Genomic DNA, 19,496 nt, shown 5'->3' with positions numbered 1-19,496 from the left:
AGAGGCAGGGCGTGGTCCTCAGGTTATCCAAGCTGACTGGCCCCACGTTGGGCGCCAAATTGACTTGTCCCGGGCTTCTGAGAGGGGCACAGGGAGGAGCGGGAGCGGTCCCCGAGCAGGGGTCGCTGCCCAAGAGCAGGGAGTGGTAGGAGCAGTCCCCCAGAGAGGTCGCTGCCTACCAGAGGAGGAGGGAAGGAGGAGGAGCGGTCCTGCAGAGAGGTCGCTGCCTACCAGAGGAGGAGGGAAGGAGGAGGAGCGGTCCTGCAGAGAGGTCGCTGCCTACCAGAGACGGAAGGAAGGAGGAGGAGCGGTCCTGCAGAGAGGTCGCTGCCTACCAGGGGAAGGAAGGGGGAGGAGCGGTCCTCCAGAGAGGTCGCTGCCTAAAACAATACTGCTCAAGTATTCAGTCACTTTTATTGGCCCAGAAATACTGAGAAGAGCTTTCTGCCTGGCTTAGCTCAGCCAGGGTAAATATACAATGTATGTACATATTCAGTAGGGAGGGCACATCTGTACCCTTCCTGTGCATACATATTCGAATTACAATACTCTTTACATTCACTTGTATCATTAACAGGTTTCTTGTCACAACACTATATATTTACATATTTGTCCTGAATTAGGCTGGGCAGGTAGACAAAGTTACCTTAATTTACATTCCCCTTTGTCTGCCATCTAGGGGCGGGTGGCGAACTAAATTTCCTGCCCATAGATTGTGTAGGAGGGGTGGCGCACTTGGGGCTTGTGCTATCATACCAGCCGAGGCCAAAATGGTGGACATGACAAATTGTATCTTAAAAACTAAATGTTGTATCGTAATGTTTTTTATATATTCAATAAATATTCACGAAATGATAGCCAAATTATTATAAAAAACTAGGGCAATTTTAATGATGAACGATGTCGATGTTTTTGAACTTTTTCGTCGATGCATCGGCGATGTATCGCTTTTCAAAACATCGATGCTAACATCGATGTTTCATGAACGATACATCGATGTTTTCAAAACATCGATGTATCGTTTGCATCCTTACATGCCTCTCTTTCTAACCATCACACCAGCCCAGACACAGTACCGTGATTTATAATTATATTACAATACGTTCATAAAATTTAAGAACAGCAATCATAATACAAATTACTTTACAACATTAAAATCATTTAGAAATAACCTGAAAAAGTAGGCCTAAACAGGTAAAAATCTACTACAACGGCTCATTTGTGAATAATTTCATAAAAAATAGTAATGATTAAAAACGTCTGTTAAAATACAAAATACCTTCTTAAAACACATAGCAAGCGAAAATAACATTTATTAATAGCCATAGCGTCTGATTATACTGTCTCAAAACATATACACCACTCTAAACACATTGACTCATTTATATTTACCTATACAGAAAAGAAGTTTAAAAGAAAATTACTTAATTCGGAGGGCAGGGTTCTGCAATGCTACAAGTTATGATCAAAATATTAATAGTTACTATTGCAACTCTATAGAGATGTTTAAAAAAAAATAGTAACTGAAGGACCAGCCGCCTATAGCAACTTCCTCCCGTAATGATTTAGTTATGCATATAACGATACAAAGATAAGGGCCAATCTCTCGATGCTGTCGTTGAACAATGGTTAGCTAAAAGTCGTTGAAAAATACCTTTGGTTTTTAACAATAGATTTTTCACTACCCAAGCATTTATTGTATCACTAACCTTGAGCAGTTAAACATTTTCGTTAGTTACACAAGTTCGTTAGAAACACAATTACAAAGCAGTGGCGATTCTTTTTTTTTAATTTTTCTTCTGGGGTCATGTAAAATTATGTTTGTAAAGAAATATTGGCCAGAAAGAATTATATATTTTTCAATTTAACTTCCGCTACATTATTTGCAACTATAAATGATCAAAGAAACATAAGTTCCAAGTGCGCGCATACACGCACACATATGTATACATGTAAATACTTTTGAACAAGTGAAATGAGGAGTTTTAGCAAATAAACATTCAGGTAATTTTCCAAAATACAATTTTAAAGACCTTTATATTGTGTTCTTACATTTTCAGTTAGATTTATTTAAATTATTTGGCAAATATTACAATCTAAAAACTTTTGTAAGTATGTCCAGTAATTTTTTTAGGTAATTTTATTTGTGTTACAAGAAACCGAAGATCTTGCTGAAGTAAAATTATTATGTATATAAAATGTGTTTAAATGGGTGTGTTATACTTAGATGAAATTGATCTAGAATTATATGAAATAAAATTCCACTTGTTTTACCAGCCTTTGAGCTTTCTAGCTTACGTGAAATTGTTATAATTAAACTTTATTGCCTAAGTTTTGAATTGCTCGAATATGCAAAAAGTAATTCACTCGCTCACACACTGGCCTATAAAAATTCCAACCCACTACAGAGAACCACCAAATATATTGCGTAAGTGTTTCTGAAATGGAGTTAAACTTTAAAATTGCCTTTATTATTTCAAAAAAATAATTGAAAACTCCAAGCAAATGTAAGAACACGTCTTCTAGATATAATGGAAGATTATAATGCCGTGTCAGAATTCGCCTGAAGAATATACTTGTAGATACTTTGGAAGTGACTTCGCAAGGCTGTCAGAAATGGACGTGAAGTATGCTATGCAATACGCAAGTAAATGAATCTGTGTAATTCTCGCGTACTTCCAGTTGAAAATACGTCTTCATTTGAAAAAAATTTGGTCATATTTTATATATCATTTAAATAATTTAAGAGGTCGTAAAATAAATATCATTTATTTTGTATTTTACTGGTATCAATAAATAAATTGACAAAATTAATTTATGGATGTTTAAAACGAAGTTTCAACAAACACATGTATATATTTAGCCTACCGATCGTTACTACAAAACAAAAGTACAATAATAATGTAAGATGCCTTCAATTCACGTGACAGCGATGAAGTGTTAAAAGAAAGGACTAATTTCACATGTGTTTAAAAATAAAATCCAAACATCCTTTTCGGCTGGCTAAACATTGAACATATCCGGATTCGTTAAAGGCAAGTGAAGTACGCAAGGTTGTAAACATGTAACTGCATTACTTTCTGATTAATTTTAATAAAATTATGCATAACTCCAAAAAGTGTTCAGTTAAAATTAGTATTGTATTGGTGTTTGTATTAAAATATAATGTATACCGGGTATATTTTTATTGTGTTTTAAGGTTTGTTGACTTTTGTACCTCATGTACTTTTGGTGAAAAGTGAAAATGTAATTATGTAGGTATTATTTATTACTAGCTGACCCGGCGAACTTCGTACCGCCTTAGCGTAGCAATGATGCACTACTTTATTTTGTATAGCTGGCCTATCTTAGGTATGAGTACCTATTCAATTTGAACTGGAATCTATAATATCCTCCATATAAAAATGAATCCATAATTCCCTGGTATCACTTTAACTGAAAAGGACCTTACTAATTTAATTAAATAAAAAACAAAATATATATTGTCAAAATAGTGTTTATTCCATAGGATTCAATAATTCCACTAATGTTTTTACAAATTGCTATTGAACAACTTGGCATTTTTAAGTAAACAATGAGCTCAATACCACGCACGCTCTATAAATCAACTAATAGTCTCTGTACCCCTCACTGCTTCTCTCTACTCTAATGCTTTTTGATAAACTATATTTTTAGTTTTATGTTCTGGCGCGTAAATAAATAATGTTGATGGTTTTCCGACACGGGAACAGGCGACATATAATTGGCCATGTGAAAAACATGGATTTTCTAGGTTGATGCCACATACACTTAGCGACTGCCCTTGCAATTTATTTATTGACATTGCAAATGCAAGCCGCACTGGAAACTGTAAACGCTTAAAGCTGAATGTCATAAGGTTACTTTAAAAATATTTATATTGTACAAAGTGTTGGGTTAGTTTGGAAATAATTTTATATATGGTGGTTCAGTATTCTAAAATTTTCTAATTTTCCGTTAACTTTTTTCTTTCATAAGAACCTTCTCGTGACAATAACAAACACAACAAAAAAAGAATTAGTGAAATCGGTTCAGTCATTTACGCGTGATGGCGTGACCAAGGAAAATAGGAATTCATTATTCTTAAATTTTCTAATTTTCCGCACAATTTTCTTAATTTTTTCTTTCATAAGAACCTTCTCCTGACCATAGCAAACACAACAAAAAAAAAATTAGTGAAATCGGTCCAGCCGTTCACGCGTGATGCCGTGACCAAGGAAAACGGGTTTCATTTTTATATATATATAGATCAGGGCCCAAAGCATAACTTTATGTTCGTTGGCCGAAAATGAATTGAAGTTATACTTGTATATCTAAGAAAAATATTTGTATTTTGTATTAATGTAAGTATTTTATTATGTAAATTTTTATTACTTACAAATATTTTGTATAATATCTAGTTTCTATTTGTCTTAAGACATAATCAAATTATACACTCAGCAAAAAATATTTATTGGTTCGCAATTTTTCATTGTTACAATATTTTAAAATGTAAATTTGCTATTCAGCAATATCAAATTCTAAAACGTGAGTAAAAATTATCATTAAATTATATCAATGGCATATTTATTGGATTAGTATTCCTTGCTCCTAATCACTTACTCTGGTTGATTACCTTCTGTATAACCTCAGTCAGTGATCGTAATTTATGTACACCTTTTACCCACTAAGACGATTCAGGTGCAGATTCTGGAGCAGTGTTTTTTTATGTACGGATGTGTCAATAAATCCGTCAGTTTGTGGGTGGTGTTGGGGGGGGGGGGGGGGGGAATTACTACTCTTAAAATATCACTTTATCTGTATGCTTGATAAAATATCCTTTGGTTAGCTCCCTCCGAAATATTCTTATACAACCTATGACGTGTAGCCTACTCCTTAGATATTTTACTTCCAACACGTTTGATTGCGTAGAGAAGGCGATTCTTCGAGTATGTGGCCCTTTCAGAATTAAATAATAATTATTAGTTACAACTGATGTTTATTTCAAGCCTCTTTGACTTCCAGTTCATACATAAAAGACGAACTACCAGTGATGCTTGACGTCACCAGTAGGGATAGCGTGAAGGAGCTCCTCATTTCGCCAGACGCGACTGGCATACACACGTATTTATATTGCAATAATAAATTACTAAATGATAGCTTATTTTTCGAAAATATGATTATGTTTTTTTACAAGAAGTACGAATGCCAGGACATTTACAAATAATATCGTTTTTAAACATCACATATAAAAAAAGGAAGTGTAATCAAAAGCCATAAGCTGCAGGTCAGCTAAAAACGGAAACCAAACATTTTTCTAGCTCTAGCCTCATGTATACATGCTTAAAAACATAATACATTTAAAACACTAAAATTAATGCAATAACCTGCAATATTTTGAAGACAGATATTCAGCTACAAAATATTCTCCGATAGTATAAAAAGTTCACCTGTATATATAGTTGCAAAGAAAAATACAGTCCTAATGAGATATCAAATATAGCAAATAATACCGCTTTGCAACATAACGTCATGCTATTAGATGGTCAACGTTCAACTGTTTGTGTAATACACATACGCACACACCTGTGACAAAATGTGTAAAGAAATAAAATTTGTAGGAGCGCAAAACCTTTGTAGTACACAGTTAAAATTATTATTATATTTTTTACGGGGGCAGGAAAACTACATTACTGGCCAACTTATTTGAATGTAGCGGTTAGCTGTGAACGAGCGTTCTTGGAAAAGAGACCAAATCTTGATAGTTTTGGCCACATAATCACCGCAGTAAAACATACAATTGGATCGAGCAGTCTTGGATGGGTGTATGGGAAAGGGACAGAGAGGCAAAGGGATTGGAAATCTAATGCTAGCCGATGAAGAGTACACCCTTCCCCACCCCCCTCCCCCAGACCGGTCGTAAACATGACACCCCGCTGGGCGATAAGAATTCTGAGAACAGCATCCTCTTGCCCACCCCTCTCCTTTTTCCGCGCGTCGCTACATCGTTTAACAGTACTGCTAATGCGCTCTGTTGAGGACAAAGATAACTACGCGTGTCTTTGCCCGCTCGCGAGAAACTCAGGATCTTAGCCTTAACCAAAAGTTTTAGCCGACAACTGTGGGCATTTAGGCTATTAAAATAACAATAAATTATGGTACGAACCGTAGTTACTATACGCTTGTACGTAATAATGGTACGAACAAACTAACTCATATAAATTTATGGCATTAAAAACTTCAAGAGAAACAGAACAAAAAAACGGGAGATTTGACAAATCGGGAGGGCGGGTATTACAGCAGGAGGGTTTTGTTATTTTTGTTATTGTTATTATTATTATTATTATTATTATTATTATTATTATTATTATATAGGTAGCTGCAATTGGGTACCTACAGAAGTGCCCGGTGGCAAGCATTCTCCCTACTTTCCCCGCATAATTTTGTTTGTTTGTTTGGATTAAATTTAAGTCTAGCTTTATTACCTATCAGATAATGTTAAAGTAAAGGCTGCTAAAATAAGTACGGTAATTGTAATGTTACCTTTGTGAAAAACCTTAAGTTATTTAACAAAGGGGTACAAACAAAACTTTTCTAGTAAAACTGCTAAAAAATTCATCTTTTTAAATTTTTTTCTTCACATTTTAATAATATTCATATTTGCATGAATCTTGTGGATGTGGTTGTCAAAAAATATATGAATATTCATTACTTCTGTATTCCACATTTCCATAATTTACCAATCTTCAAATATTTAATTTATAAGTATAAATATAAACTGAAGTGACAAAGCAAAATGCTGTTTAAGATTCAACATTTTATAACCTCCGCCAACATTAACTGTTTGTTAAGAAATGTTTTTGTGACTTTCCCAACCATATCTTTCTTTTTTACCTGCACACTCCTTCAAATACTGTGTCGACACACAACACACTAGCAAGTGGATTACCTAACTGTGAGCCAGTTAAGTAGTCTTTGCATCAATATAGAATACAATTTACACTACACTGTCTATGTGTCAGACAACGTGCAGGTTAAAAAATGAAACAAAGCAGTTGAAGTACTTCTTGATGCCACAGTGCCACTGCAAGGGTCTTCAGGGTTGTGGCATCACCCACGGCAGTGCCTTCTGAGCAACCAAAATGCCAACATTAAATCGACTGTCAGTACTTGGCACAAGGACGTTGGGTTACACGCAGCCGTCACGACCGTAAGATCCTGCTGCGTCTAAGGTCACAGCTGAGGGTGGATCATCGCTATTTTGACCGTCAACCTTTTAATCATTTATTTTTGCATCGAGATGCCTTACCAGCACTTGGCATTTCGGGTGCGTCGCCAGTGCATACATGGATTGCCATCACAACGAAAAATTATAAGGTGACTAACAAACCTGTGATAAAATATTCATGATATTTCCCTGACCATATAAAACTATCAAAATCATGACTCCCAGACGTACTACACTTCAGTATTGCCACAGGCAACTACCAATTAATTTATCACTCTACTGTCAATATGCACGGTCTAAGCGCTGATATACATACGAGCAGGAAAGGAATACAAGGAAAACTTCCTTATTAATACTAAGATACGGGCTGGAAAGAGGGGGAAGAAAAGATGTATACGTGGAAACGGTGCAAATCAAAATCAGTCTCAGCTGTGACTTTGATTCTTAAGTAGTCATCAAATACCTACAATTCCATTACTACCTAATAAATTATCTGACACACTTTTGCGCTCCACTGTGTACATCCGGTAACGGAGCACAGAGAAAAAAGGGACTGCGCTAACGGCAGAAATCATGCATTGGGAAGAGAATTTACGTCCATTTTTAATCCCACGATGCAAGGTTCGCCGTCGAGATGGGGAAAGTGTCTCGCCTCGTTGCACACGGGATACCATGCAAATACCTGGTAAACCAATTGACAAATCCCTGAACGAACACTCACGTCTCTAGGCCTGCTCTCAGTGGTGATGAAGGACAGCTTGAAGTTGGTGATGATGAGGACGCCCGACTTGCCCTGCTTCATCTCGCAGAGCTGGGCGAACATCAGCACATGCTGGGCTTTGGCCACCTGCACTTCACCTGAACCACACACACACACGCTATCGCCGTTTCTTCACAAACCAAATAACATCTACAAAACCTATTTACACTTTGAGTGGATGTTCTCTGAAGCAAAAAATAAAACAAATTGGTGCTCATGGTTCATACCCTCTCATGCAATCAAAAATTAAGGACTTCTTAACTCCACTTTCAGGAGATATAAACTATTTGTAGTATCACAATAATCCCTCAAGAAAATAAGTAGGTATGTTAAATATTTGTTGCAAAAAAAAATTTTTTTTTCTTTTGGTTAATTAAATTCTTACAAATATGCCCCTGTTGTCTATGGAACACATATTTACCCAAGGGGTCATTCCATGTCAGTTCATCCAGGGCATGTAACCCATTTTTTTTTTATTTTAATAAAAATTGGTTCAATTGTTAGGTGACAAAAGGCCACTTAAAATCCAAAATTTTAGATTTTTATCTCAAATACTTCCTGAGAAATCGAAGGTTCCTTTGTGACCTGTTTTGGCCTAAAACAGGTTGTAATGACAGCATAAATTGGTCAGTATCTGTGTTTCCTTGCTTTTTATTTCACTGTAATACCAATATTTCAGAATAAGAACACTTTTCCTTATGTAAAATTCTCTAGAGAATTCAAATTTTGCCACCAAATTGCTATATCTAGAATGGTTTGTAAGTTATAACAGAATTATTAACATCACTGATGTTTCATGTATCATCTGCATCCTTTATTACAAAATAGACTAAAAAAATAGTGGCTTTCTGCTGGAGTGTTGAAAAACAAAATGAAAATGACTTGGTGATGTAAATGGGGCCCCTAACAAAAGGCAGCCAGAAGATGGAAGCAAAGAGGATTGAATATAAGGGTTGTGTATGTCCCATATTTTCCGCATATTATACAAGGATTTTATGCAAATTTCAAAGCCTCTAATTACCTTCCCTGTGTTATCTGCAGAGCCATGTCATTTCTGCATGGAGTCTGCCTGCTAGCTATAAGAGAGGGGTTCTTTGATACTTGCTCTGTTCCCCTTGACATTGTTTTTTTTTTTCTGCTTCCTCAGAGGCAGTTGAGAGATAGGCCTAATATCTGGGCTGTCACAGCAAATGGAGTATAGTGGCCATGAACAGAGGGGCAGAGGGGAGGAAAGCAATAAAGATAACCGGGATCGTGTCTGCCACCATGCAAACTACACTGTGTAGGCCAGTCTTACTGTGCTGCCTGTGTACAATGTTAGTGGAAAGTCTTAGTTCATTATAAGTTGTATGAGAACTACATGGCTACCAGTACTACTAAACTAGAATTCTGTTCTGTTGGGAATATAATGCATGAAGAATGCCATAAAGAGTGTTATATTAAAACAAAGCGAATCAAAAGATTGGAATCACTTTCCAAAGATATTCAAACTCTTATTGTGGTGAGAACAGGTATTTCTAAACATAATATTCACACCATATGTTTTCATCACGAATTGTTTTATATTAAGAAGTATGAAATGTTTCAGACATAATGTTGTGATCCTATGAAAGTGCATAGTATTCCAGTTAAGCGTTTTTTGCGCACAATCTCTTTACAGTGCTACAGAAAAGCAGCAGACAAGGGACTTAATTTAATTCCTGGTAAAAAAATTATGCTCCTCATGTAGGAATAGGTTGTATAATATTCAAGAAGTAGGTGCACAGGTATCTTCAGAATCATCTGAAAGTGACGTTGCAGAGGGTTTAGAGATTCAAGCATCAAAAGAAGAAACCCGTAGCTTACTTGACAAAAGTTTGGAATATTTGCAACAGTCACCAATAAAACTGCATGCTGTACCACAACATGCAAAAGAAACATTTGGGAAACGTAAAGTACCTACAAGAGGTATCATCATCTGTAGCAGACAAAATATCTAAAGTATTAGATGTACAGCTTCCAGCCACATCAACTAGTGAAAGTACAGAATTACAGAGGCATGAAGTGGAATAAAAGGCTGCCGATTTGGACCGTTTGGCAACTTTAATAAAGCAAAAGCTGCCCACAATGATTGGACAAAGAAAATTACAAATTCTTACCATTATCCCTCAATCATGGTCCAGACAGAAGGCAGCACAAGAATTTGGTGTTTCTGAGTATATGGTAAGACAAGCAAGACAACTAACACTGGAAAAAGGAATCTGCGCATTAGTTCATCCCACAGGTGGGAAGAAGTTACCTGAAGAAACTGTGCAGGTCATTCAAGATTTCTATCAAGATGATAAGTTTCCAGGGAAATGCCAGGAATGAAAGATAAAGTTAGTATATCCAAAAATGTTTACAAACAGAAAAGACTTTTGCTATATAACTTGCATGAGCTGTATAGTTCTTTTAAGGCAAAATATCCATCTCTCTAGGTAGGGTTTTCAAAGTTTTGTACGTTGCGTCCTAAATGGTGCGTTTTAGCTGGAAGTTCTGGAACCCATTCCATCTGTGTGTGCACTATACACCAAAATGTTGAATTACTTCTTCACCGTCTTGGTGTAGGTGAAAAGTATAGTTCACTTATTTTGTATCTTGTATGCGACATTTTAAATCCTGCCTGTATGCTAAGACAATGGCTGTATCCGAATACTGGCCTAATGGATCCCTTAGCTAAGGGATCCACTAAAAGTGCATCGTAGTGGACGCGGCCATCTTTGTGTTGAATCCGAATTCTCACAAGGGATGCCGATGCATCCCTTCACGCATCCACTAATTCGAGATTTCTAGGGATGCGACACTCGCATCCACTAACGCGTCCCTACATCCATTAGCTTCGGAATCGGATTTTATTTTGTTTGTGTATAATATTACTTCAGATTTTCAGCATAATATTTGTTTAAAACATTATAAGCGAAAGTGATAACTTAAACAGAGACAAATGAAGACGTTAATAAATGTAATAAAAATACGAATTTAAACTTAAAGGATAATTCAAAACTCATAAGTATTTTTAAAGTTTACAATTTATAAAATGTATTTTATTTGGATCGCTAACATCTATAACATACACGTTACATTATTTTTTAATTGGTAGGTATTTATTATTTACGTTTTGCTGAATATTCGTAGATATTCCTACACAAAATGGCTGCGTGAACATTAGTACGACTGACAGTCAACAGGTGGTGCTAGTAGTAAAAGTATTGGGATACTATCCATCCATTAGAAATGCGTCCTCTACATTGTGGCTGCATTTGCTAAGGGATGTAGGGATGTGTGTGCTAAGGACGCATCCCTATGTATTCGGATACAGCCAATGTGAGCAATGTCCTTCTCCAGATACACTAAAGCAGCATCTATATCATACTTTAGACTGTGATCCAGATGATGTGATTGAATATCAACAGTGGGTCAGTACAGACCGAACACAATTACAAACCCTTACCTCAAGTGTAGAAGACTTTATGGAAATTTTAGTACAAAAAATGGAACTCCTCATACCCCATTCCTATACCACAAAGAAACAATCGGACTACCTCAAGCAACTGAAAGAGAAAATAAGTGAAAGAGAAGTTATAGCTTTATTAGATTTCAGTGAAAATTTTTCCTTCGTTATCCAAAATTAAGCACAAGGATACCATTGGACCAATAGTCAATGTACAGTTCATCCAGTAGTCATTTACTACAAAAATTCAGACAATGCTAATTTGAAAACAAGCAGTCATTGTTTTTTTGTCAAATTATTTGGATCATAATGTTTCCATGGTGTATAAAACACAGTCAGAAATAGTCACATATGTTAAAAGACACCTGCCTCATGTAAAACACATACATTATTTCAGTGATGGTTGTGCTGCTCAGTACAAGAACTGCAAGAATATCCTCAATTTGTACCACCACACACAAGATTTTCAGCTCACAGCTACTTCGTCATTCTTTGCCACAAGCCATGGCAAATCTTGCGATAGAATTGGGGGAACTGTTAAGCGACTGACATCAAAAGCTAGTCTTCAACGACCATTCCAAGACCAAATTACATCAGTGTCTAAGATGTTTACCTACTGCAATGAACACATAACAGGTATTATCTTTCATTACATTGACAAGAATGATGTGGATGATGTTCGTTCGACTCTACAACAACGGTATACTATGGCAAAGACAATCCCAGGCACAAGAGGGTTTCATAATGCTTCACCAATATCCCAGTATGAAATAGGAATGAAGCAAACAAGTCAGGATAATGCATATTCCTTAGTTTTCAATTTCGCTACAGCAGCTAGCACAGACCCTGGTGGTACAATATCAAAACTGTATACTGGTTGCTATGTGTCTTGTGTGTATGACAAAAAATGGTTCGTTGGTGTTGTAAACAACATTGATAGGTCAGAAGAAGATGCTCAAGTAACCTTCATGCACCCTGCCGGTCCAAGTGCTTCCTTTTACTGGCCTTCACCTCGAGACGATGTGTGCTGGGTTCCTTTTGCACACATACTCAGCATCTTGCAGGCACCATCAACAAGCAGCTCTGGCAGAACTTACAGTTTTTTGAAAGAAGACTTGTGCAAGTGTGATATAGCATGGCAGCTTTATCAGAAAAGCAATGCAGTTTGCTAATTGCAAAAATTGGAGGATTGTGTCTGTAGATTCTAATTCATTGGCAATAGATTTGTGTAAGTAGGTAGGGAATTTTTTTATGTGTACATATAGCATTAGTAAGCGATTATTGAGTAAATTACATGTTGCCAGCAGAAAGCCACTATTTTTTTTTAATGTATCTTATAGGAAATTTCCTTCTCTTTCACATAGTACCAAGCTCATTTTTTTGTGAGGTCTGCCTTGAGATACAGTCTATTTTGTAATAAAGGATGCAGATGATACATGAAACATCAGTCATGTTAATAATTCTGTTATAACTTACAAACCAGTCTAGATATAGCAATTTGGTGGCAAAATTAGAATTTTCTAGAGAGTTTTACATAAGGAAAAGTGTTCTTATTCTGAAATATTGGTATTACAGTGAAATACAAAGCACAGCAACACAGATACTGACCAATTTATGCTGTCATTACAACCTGTTTTAGGGCAAAAATGGTCACAACGAAACCTTCGATTTCTCAGGAAGTATTTGAGATAAAAATCTGAAATTTTGGTTTTTAAGTGGCTTATGTCACCAAACAAATGAACTAATTTTTATCAATATTAAAAAACAATGGTTACATTTTCAATTTTTGTTGGATGAACTGACATGGAATGACCCCAAGCACAGTATCTAAGAAATCTGAAGACCTAACATTTAAATTCTCTTTATAAGTTTGATAAAACTAATTTTTTCACTTTAAAGGTGAGCTACTAAAAACAAAACAAAAAATGAATTCAAAATATTTTTATTTGTAACATCTATTCAGGTGTGCTGGCTGCCTGCCACACATGTTACGGAAACTTCTCATTTCTGTAATCCTCTTGAACGATAAAATTAAACTATTAAGTTCACAACTGTAAAAAACCTGCAAAGAGTATTACAGTTGTCAGACACTCTACTTCATTTGCTAATCCATCTCAACTATCAAGCACACCACTCCTAACCATTGCTCTTTTAATTTATTCGCTTCAACTTACCCTACCAACTGCACGTAAGTTTCACTTCAAAAATTTACATCACACGAGGGGTCAAGGATTCTTTGCCTTGCTCTGCAGTGGGACTCCTACTGGCACTTGTCGAATTTCGAAAGAGCACAATAGAAATGCATAAATTGTTTACGCTACTCTCATAAAGCCACCATGATTCTTTACAACTGTAGGTCAACAGATGAAAGAATCAATGAAACTTAGCAATGAAGAAATATTTTTTATTGAAGCTGATGTTCTCAGTGAATTTTTATTAATATTTAATTCAGATTTTTTTTTCCTGCTATTGCAGGAGTGTATCTCAAATACAAGTGATAGTGTGCATACCACTAATTTAATCCTCCAAATGCTGTTAAACATTATAATTAAAGTATGTCTACCATTTTCATTTACCTCCTGATTTGTTTCAAGGATCATTACACAACTGACAATGGAGCCCTTCATGAAAGGACATGTCACACACTGTCCTTCCTTTTGGCATTTCGGGGGTTTGTGGCACTTTCTTTACATAAAATTGTAACAAATAGTCCGTTGCATTACCAGGCAACTGCTGTCCTCACCCTTTTACATTTATCTACTAATCACAATCCAATGATTAAAATTAGTGAAGGGTAGAACCCAAATCCCAAAGATTACCTCAAGTATACCCGTTAATCTGCATCTAGAAGTCAAGGATCAGAAATAAAATGTAGAAGAAATGAAAAATGTTAATTAGGTGTTAAAGCATTCAATTCTTTAACTGTTTGTTTCATTTCCTAATATTACAGAATATATAACTATTCTAATCTTATATAATTTCAAATCAAATGTACACTAACGGAATAGATGTTGTATACCTACTTCAGACTTATCAATGAATCTTTCAAATACTGGGGATTTGACTGGCCTATTCCTAATAAAATTGAAAATTACCTAAAAATAATGTATGTGGGAAATTTGTAAATGTAAATACAGGACTGCCAAAAAAAGTTATAATAAGAGCATATGTATACAGGGTGTATCAAAATTCATGTTACAATGCTTGAGGGTAGAAAGCTCTTATTATTTGCAACCATTTTTGCCAATAAACATGTTGCCGGAAACGCGTAGCAAAGCCCCTGTAGCCCCAGAAATGTCAGCGTAGGCAACCCGTTGGGCTTTGTGCGAGACATACAATGCTGTGGTGAATTACGTGTTTACGAAGCCGGGCAGCGCTCGAGAGGACTGTACGATGTCCTTTTTAACTAGGCCAATTAAATGTCACTTTAAAACAAGCAAAGGCAATTAACAACATTGTGCATACACTACAATTACACTACATTCTTCCTTTAGTTTAGGTACGCGAGCTGACTGGCAGCTTGGGGGGAACAACAACATGTTGCCCCTAAAGACCATTACCAACCAAACCAAATGCGGACAAAAGGTCCAAGCTCCCAAATTGCTTAGTAGAATTTTTCTATCTGCCCAACTCTCTTCCAGGACCATCCTTCTTTTCCTGTACTCAACCTGCCTGCTAATAATGCATGATATTTTTGCATCCCGCATGAAAGTGCCCAGGGTTTTCCCTCTGTCTATGGAGGTTTTACCTGGGCCCAACTTATCTAGTAATTAGTCTAGAATTAAGATAGGGGAGTTAGTCATGGCGCCAATTGCGGCCATGGCTGGCCAATCCCCGAGCAAAGCACACGATGCATGCTTCCCTTTCTGCATGGCTTAAACCGAGCATGATTAGGCGTAAGGGCTTCGGCCTGGGACGCACCTAGAGTCTTCCCTAACCCAGACCCCTCCCAAACAAAATACACTTAGTTTTAGTTAGGTTAGGGGAAAAAAAAAACGATTGGCACATCGAAGCTGTCCCAAGCCGTGCGATTTATTTACATCAGCCGTCATACAGTTTCAGTTAATCGTAGTACTACAGTACATGGATCCAATACAAATTAAGCTTGGTATTACTGTTTGGGGGGGGGGGGGAATTTTCACCATTTCTGTCCGAGGCGAGGAATAACCTAGATCTTTCTCTGTAGAGTGTTAAGGCCCGTCTACAATAGCAATGTCCTAAACTGTGTCCGTCGGCGCTGATCGGTCCACGTGACCCTCTGACGTCATGGGTCAAGTGGGCGAAGGTCCGAACCGGTAAATATGTAGTTAAGCGGTATCTGCGAAAAAAATGTTAAATATCCGAACATAGATTTATTAGATGCTCTTCAACTTCCTTTTTTCATTAAAAGCGGCGGAGGTAAGAAATTCCAAATACTTTAGGAGATATCGCCGTTCTTATTTTGCTATACAAGACCTGTGTAATCATTCAACCGCCACAATTTTTTTTATTGCCATGTGTTTGTGAATGCCTAATTAATGAAAATGGTCGGTTAGGTCAGGTCAGTTACATTATAAATACTTTGAAACTAAGCGTACATTAAAAATAATATGATTTATTTTCAATGGTTTTTTAGTTTTAAAGTATTTATAATGTAACTGACCTGACCTAACAAACCGGGACAAAGGATGAACAGTAACAACTCACGTAAAATTTTTTTGTTACTTATTACTTGCGCAACAATAACAAATAACACTTTAAAATAATAAACGTTAAAAACTCACCTAAGTTGGAGGCGGTAATTAAACACCGTTTTAAACAATAAATGAACTAAATAATCACATATTGGTTCATTTGAATTCTGGCCTATCACGATCACTCACGTGACATCACTATCCAATAAAAAAATAGATACTTGTAAACAAGAAACAATGTTAAACGTCACATGAATGCACTGGTATTGTGATGAAATTTAAAAATTCAATATCTCCTAAAGTATTTGGAATTTCTTATCTCCACCGCTTTAATGAAAAGAGGAAGTTGAAGAGCATATAATAAAGGTATTTTCGGATTTTTAACATTTTTTTTCGCAAATACCGCTAAACTACATATGATGAAATTAAAAAATTCTACATCTCCTAAAGTATTTGGAATTTCTAACCTCCGCCACTTTTAATGAAAAGAGGAAGTTAAAGAGCATAGAATTAAAGTATTTTCAGATTTTTAACATTTTTTTTTCGCAAATACCGCCCAACTACATATTTACCGAACAGAACACTCACGATATTTGAATTGCCGGTTCCCATTTGAAAACGAGGTGTTTGTTTTTGTTATTGAAGGAAATGGAATATATAATATTGAACTCCCACAACTTTCATAATTCAATCTCAAATTACAAAGCATCAAAACAATAAACAAAAAACATTTGGTTTGGCACATTTACTGCGCTCTGGTGACAACTAGAAATCGATACATTCGGACATCGGACATCGCAATTGTGGACAGGGCAGTTTTCGGTGAGACAATGTGACGTCACTCACATTCGGATAAGGACACGGACCACGCACAGGTTCGGACTATTGTAGACGGGCTCTAAAACTCCAGCAGAAGACGACAGCTTACAATATGACGCTAAAGAATAAATAAGACATCAGACTCGTGGAAGAATCAAAGCACAATTTATTCGCAGTCTTCTGGAAGTAATGGGTAGAAGAAAGCAGTCCAATTTTCATCATTGCTGGAGAGTTGCCAATACCTCAAATTTTAATCACAGAGTATACAATTATTGTTCTTGCCAATTTTTTGACGTGATAACGTCTTATAAAGATAAACGCCGGCTGCGCGCACGAAAAAGCATGACTCATTGTCACGTTCCGTCTGAGCCGAGCGTGCAAGAACCGGCCAACCACAATGCGAGGAAATCTTCTATAATATCAAACAGGTTAAAGCGGGCTCTTTAAAAGCAGCAATTTAAAAAATTAGATTTATTTGTCCAATTTCATCATTTTCAAATTAATTTATTGACATTCTTTTGATTTCAGTTCATTTCTATAACTAATTGTTTGTGATTATATTTAAACACATTATTTAAATTAAATTTGCAAAAACTGTAAATAATATTTGAAAATTAAAAAGTATGCAATTTTTCATCAATGTTTTCTTATGACGTTATCACGTAAAATTATCGTCCGTAAACCGACTTTACAGACAACCCCCCTTTTTTTTTATTTCATTGAATGTCTTTAAACATTCTTTGATCAGTAAATTATACACTAAAGAATATTAAGACTGCATGAAAAATAAGTTTTCCAATAACTTTATACAATTCAATGTTAAAATTAAATATTTTAATGTATCATCATACTTTTTAACAAATATTCCTATCAGTTTCTCAGATGACTGAGCACCTAATTATGCATGGATTTGTACAAGACTATAAAAGTTTAAATCTGGGTGGTACCCACAAATAACTGAAGTTGTGGAGATCGCACCCTTGTTTTAATAACCCATGGGTTCCAACACTTTTTTTGCACATAAAAACAACTGGATTCTGAAAGTCCTAACTTTTCTGTGTTTTCCAGACCTGGAATTAAATATTTTCCTTGACCTTCTGTGATTAATTTAGTGCCATTCCTTGTTCACACAAATTCTCATAACCTTATAAGATTTTTACACCCTCTTTTGGGAATAATTTTATTACTAACGTACAAGCAATTAAACACCCAAACTAAGTAAAAAAATTTTAAGCTCAAGGTATCTACAAATACTCGGTAAACCAATTTCAGTAACTTTTAATAAAACTTTCTAGAAATATTTTGTAAGAAAGGGTTTTTTTAAGATTTATAAAAAAATTTTAATACAAACTAGCTCCCTACTATTTGTGAACATGTACCATTTTGTAAATTATATAGGTAGCTAAAACAATTTCAGAGATAATTTAAGTGGATACACTCCCACTATTTAATTTTCATGTGCAATTATAATGAAATTAAACATTAAAAAAACAAAATGTGAGTTAGCAGAATGCTACAGAAATCATAGTTTCATAAATTCCAGCAAATCTGCTGTTAGATCAGGGAGGTTTTTGTCACTTTCCAGACTATAGTGATCTGTAGACAATCTCATAAACAAACTTCTTTTCTTGCTTAGAGAAACTCAAATTTAACACCATCTGCATATATCGGTGATAGCTGAATGCTGTTTCTGACTAACACTTTTTGTGACATTACAGGATTACATTTATGTATATCCCTTATTTTGCTCAAATTTTACACTGGAGACTTGTCTACATTTATAAATATACGGAGTGGTGGGTACAATCAGTGATGTAACCAAGTTGACCCCTCATTAAAGGGGAGAATATCTTCACATTCCTTTTTTTTTTATCTTTTGGACTCGCATCTTTGTTTACGGACTTTTAATTTTTTCTGGCTATGATCCAATCTCATTTAGAACGAGGGGACCTGTGATGGATTAAGCTTTGTCGACGCATTCAGACCATGGAGTGACGAGTTCGCATCCTGAAACTATATGGTTTCTTTTTGTTGATAATTAGGTTCCCCTTCAACCAGCTAGCAGGTTAATATTAAATAAATTTTATTGTCAATAATTGTACATTATAATGTTTTGTTGTGGCTGCGAGAGCTGGCGCCTCGCCGTCTAGTCGCAGCTTACTGAGTGCCCAGCGGCCAGGGGTGATGGGGGGAACATGGCTGCTGTCAGCATCCACCCTACCCTGTGGTCTTAAGCGAGATTGTGATTTCTGTGTTGGCCCAACGCCTTTAGCACTATTACCAAAAAAAATACAAAATTCCCAACACCCGGAATTTGGTGAGGGAGGTTATAGTGAGTTATAGTGAGGTTATAGTAAAGCTTTCAGTGAGTTATCCAAAAGGGCAGAGACATGTCACTACAGGAATTCACAGTGTGAGGATTAAAGAATATAAGTACTGGTGCAGCAAGAAATATGTAAACTTTGGTAGTTTTAATAACCATTTCTTAAATTTTAAATATGTGTTTTTATAATATTCTATAATAATATAATAATTTACACCTGTAATTGG

The 19,496-nt window shown here is 35.9% G+C and overlaps 1 protein-coding gene across 1 annotated transcript in view; it reads right to left on the bottom strand.

The window, feature by feature from the left end:
- The window catches only part of LOC134539518 (myotubularin-related protein 10-B), a 55,458-nt gene extending 47,291 nt beyond the window's left edge, over nucleotides 1-8,167 (bottom strand). The window contains exon 1 of the mRNA XM_063381606.1: nucleotides 7,947-8,167. Within this exon, the coding sequence (XP_063237676.1) occupies nucleotides 7,947-8,048 (102 nt within the window). The 5' untranslated portion in view covers nucleotides 8,049-8,167. The remainder of the gene's footprint in view (nucleotides 1-7,946) is intronic.
- Between the last annotated feature and the right edge of the window lie 11,329 nt (nucleotides 8,168-19,496).

Source organism: Bacillus rossius, chromosome 15 (assembly GCF_032445375.1).
Source record: "Bacillus rossius redtenbacheri isolate Brsri chromosome 15, Brsri_v3, whole genome shotgun sequence".
NCBI classification, from domain to species: domain Eukaryota; kingdom Metazoa; phylum Arthropoda; class Insecta; order Phasmatodea; family Bacillidae; genus Bacillus; species Bacillus rossius.
This window is presented reverse-complemented; position numbering and strand designations above follow the sequence as displayed.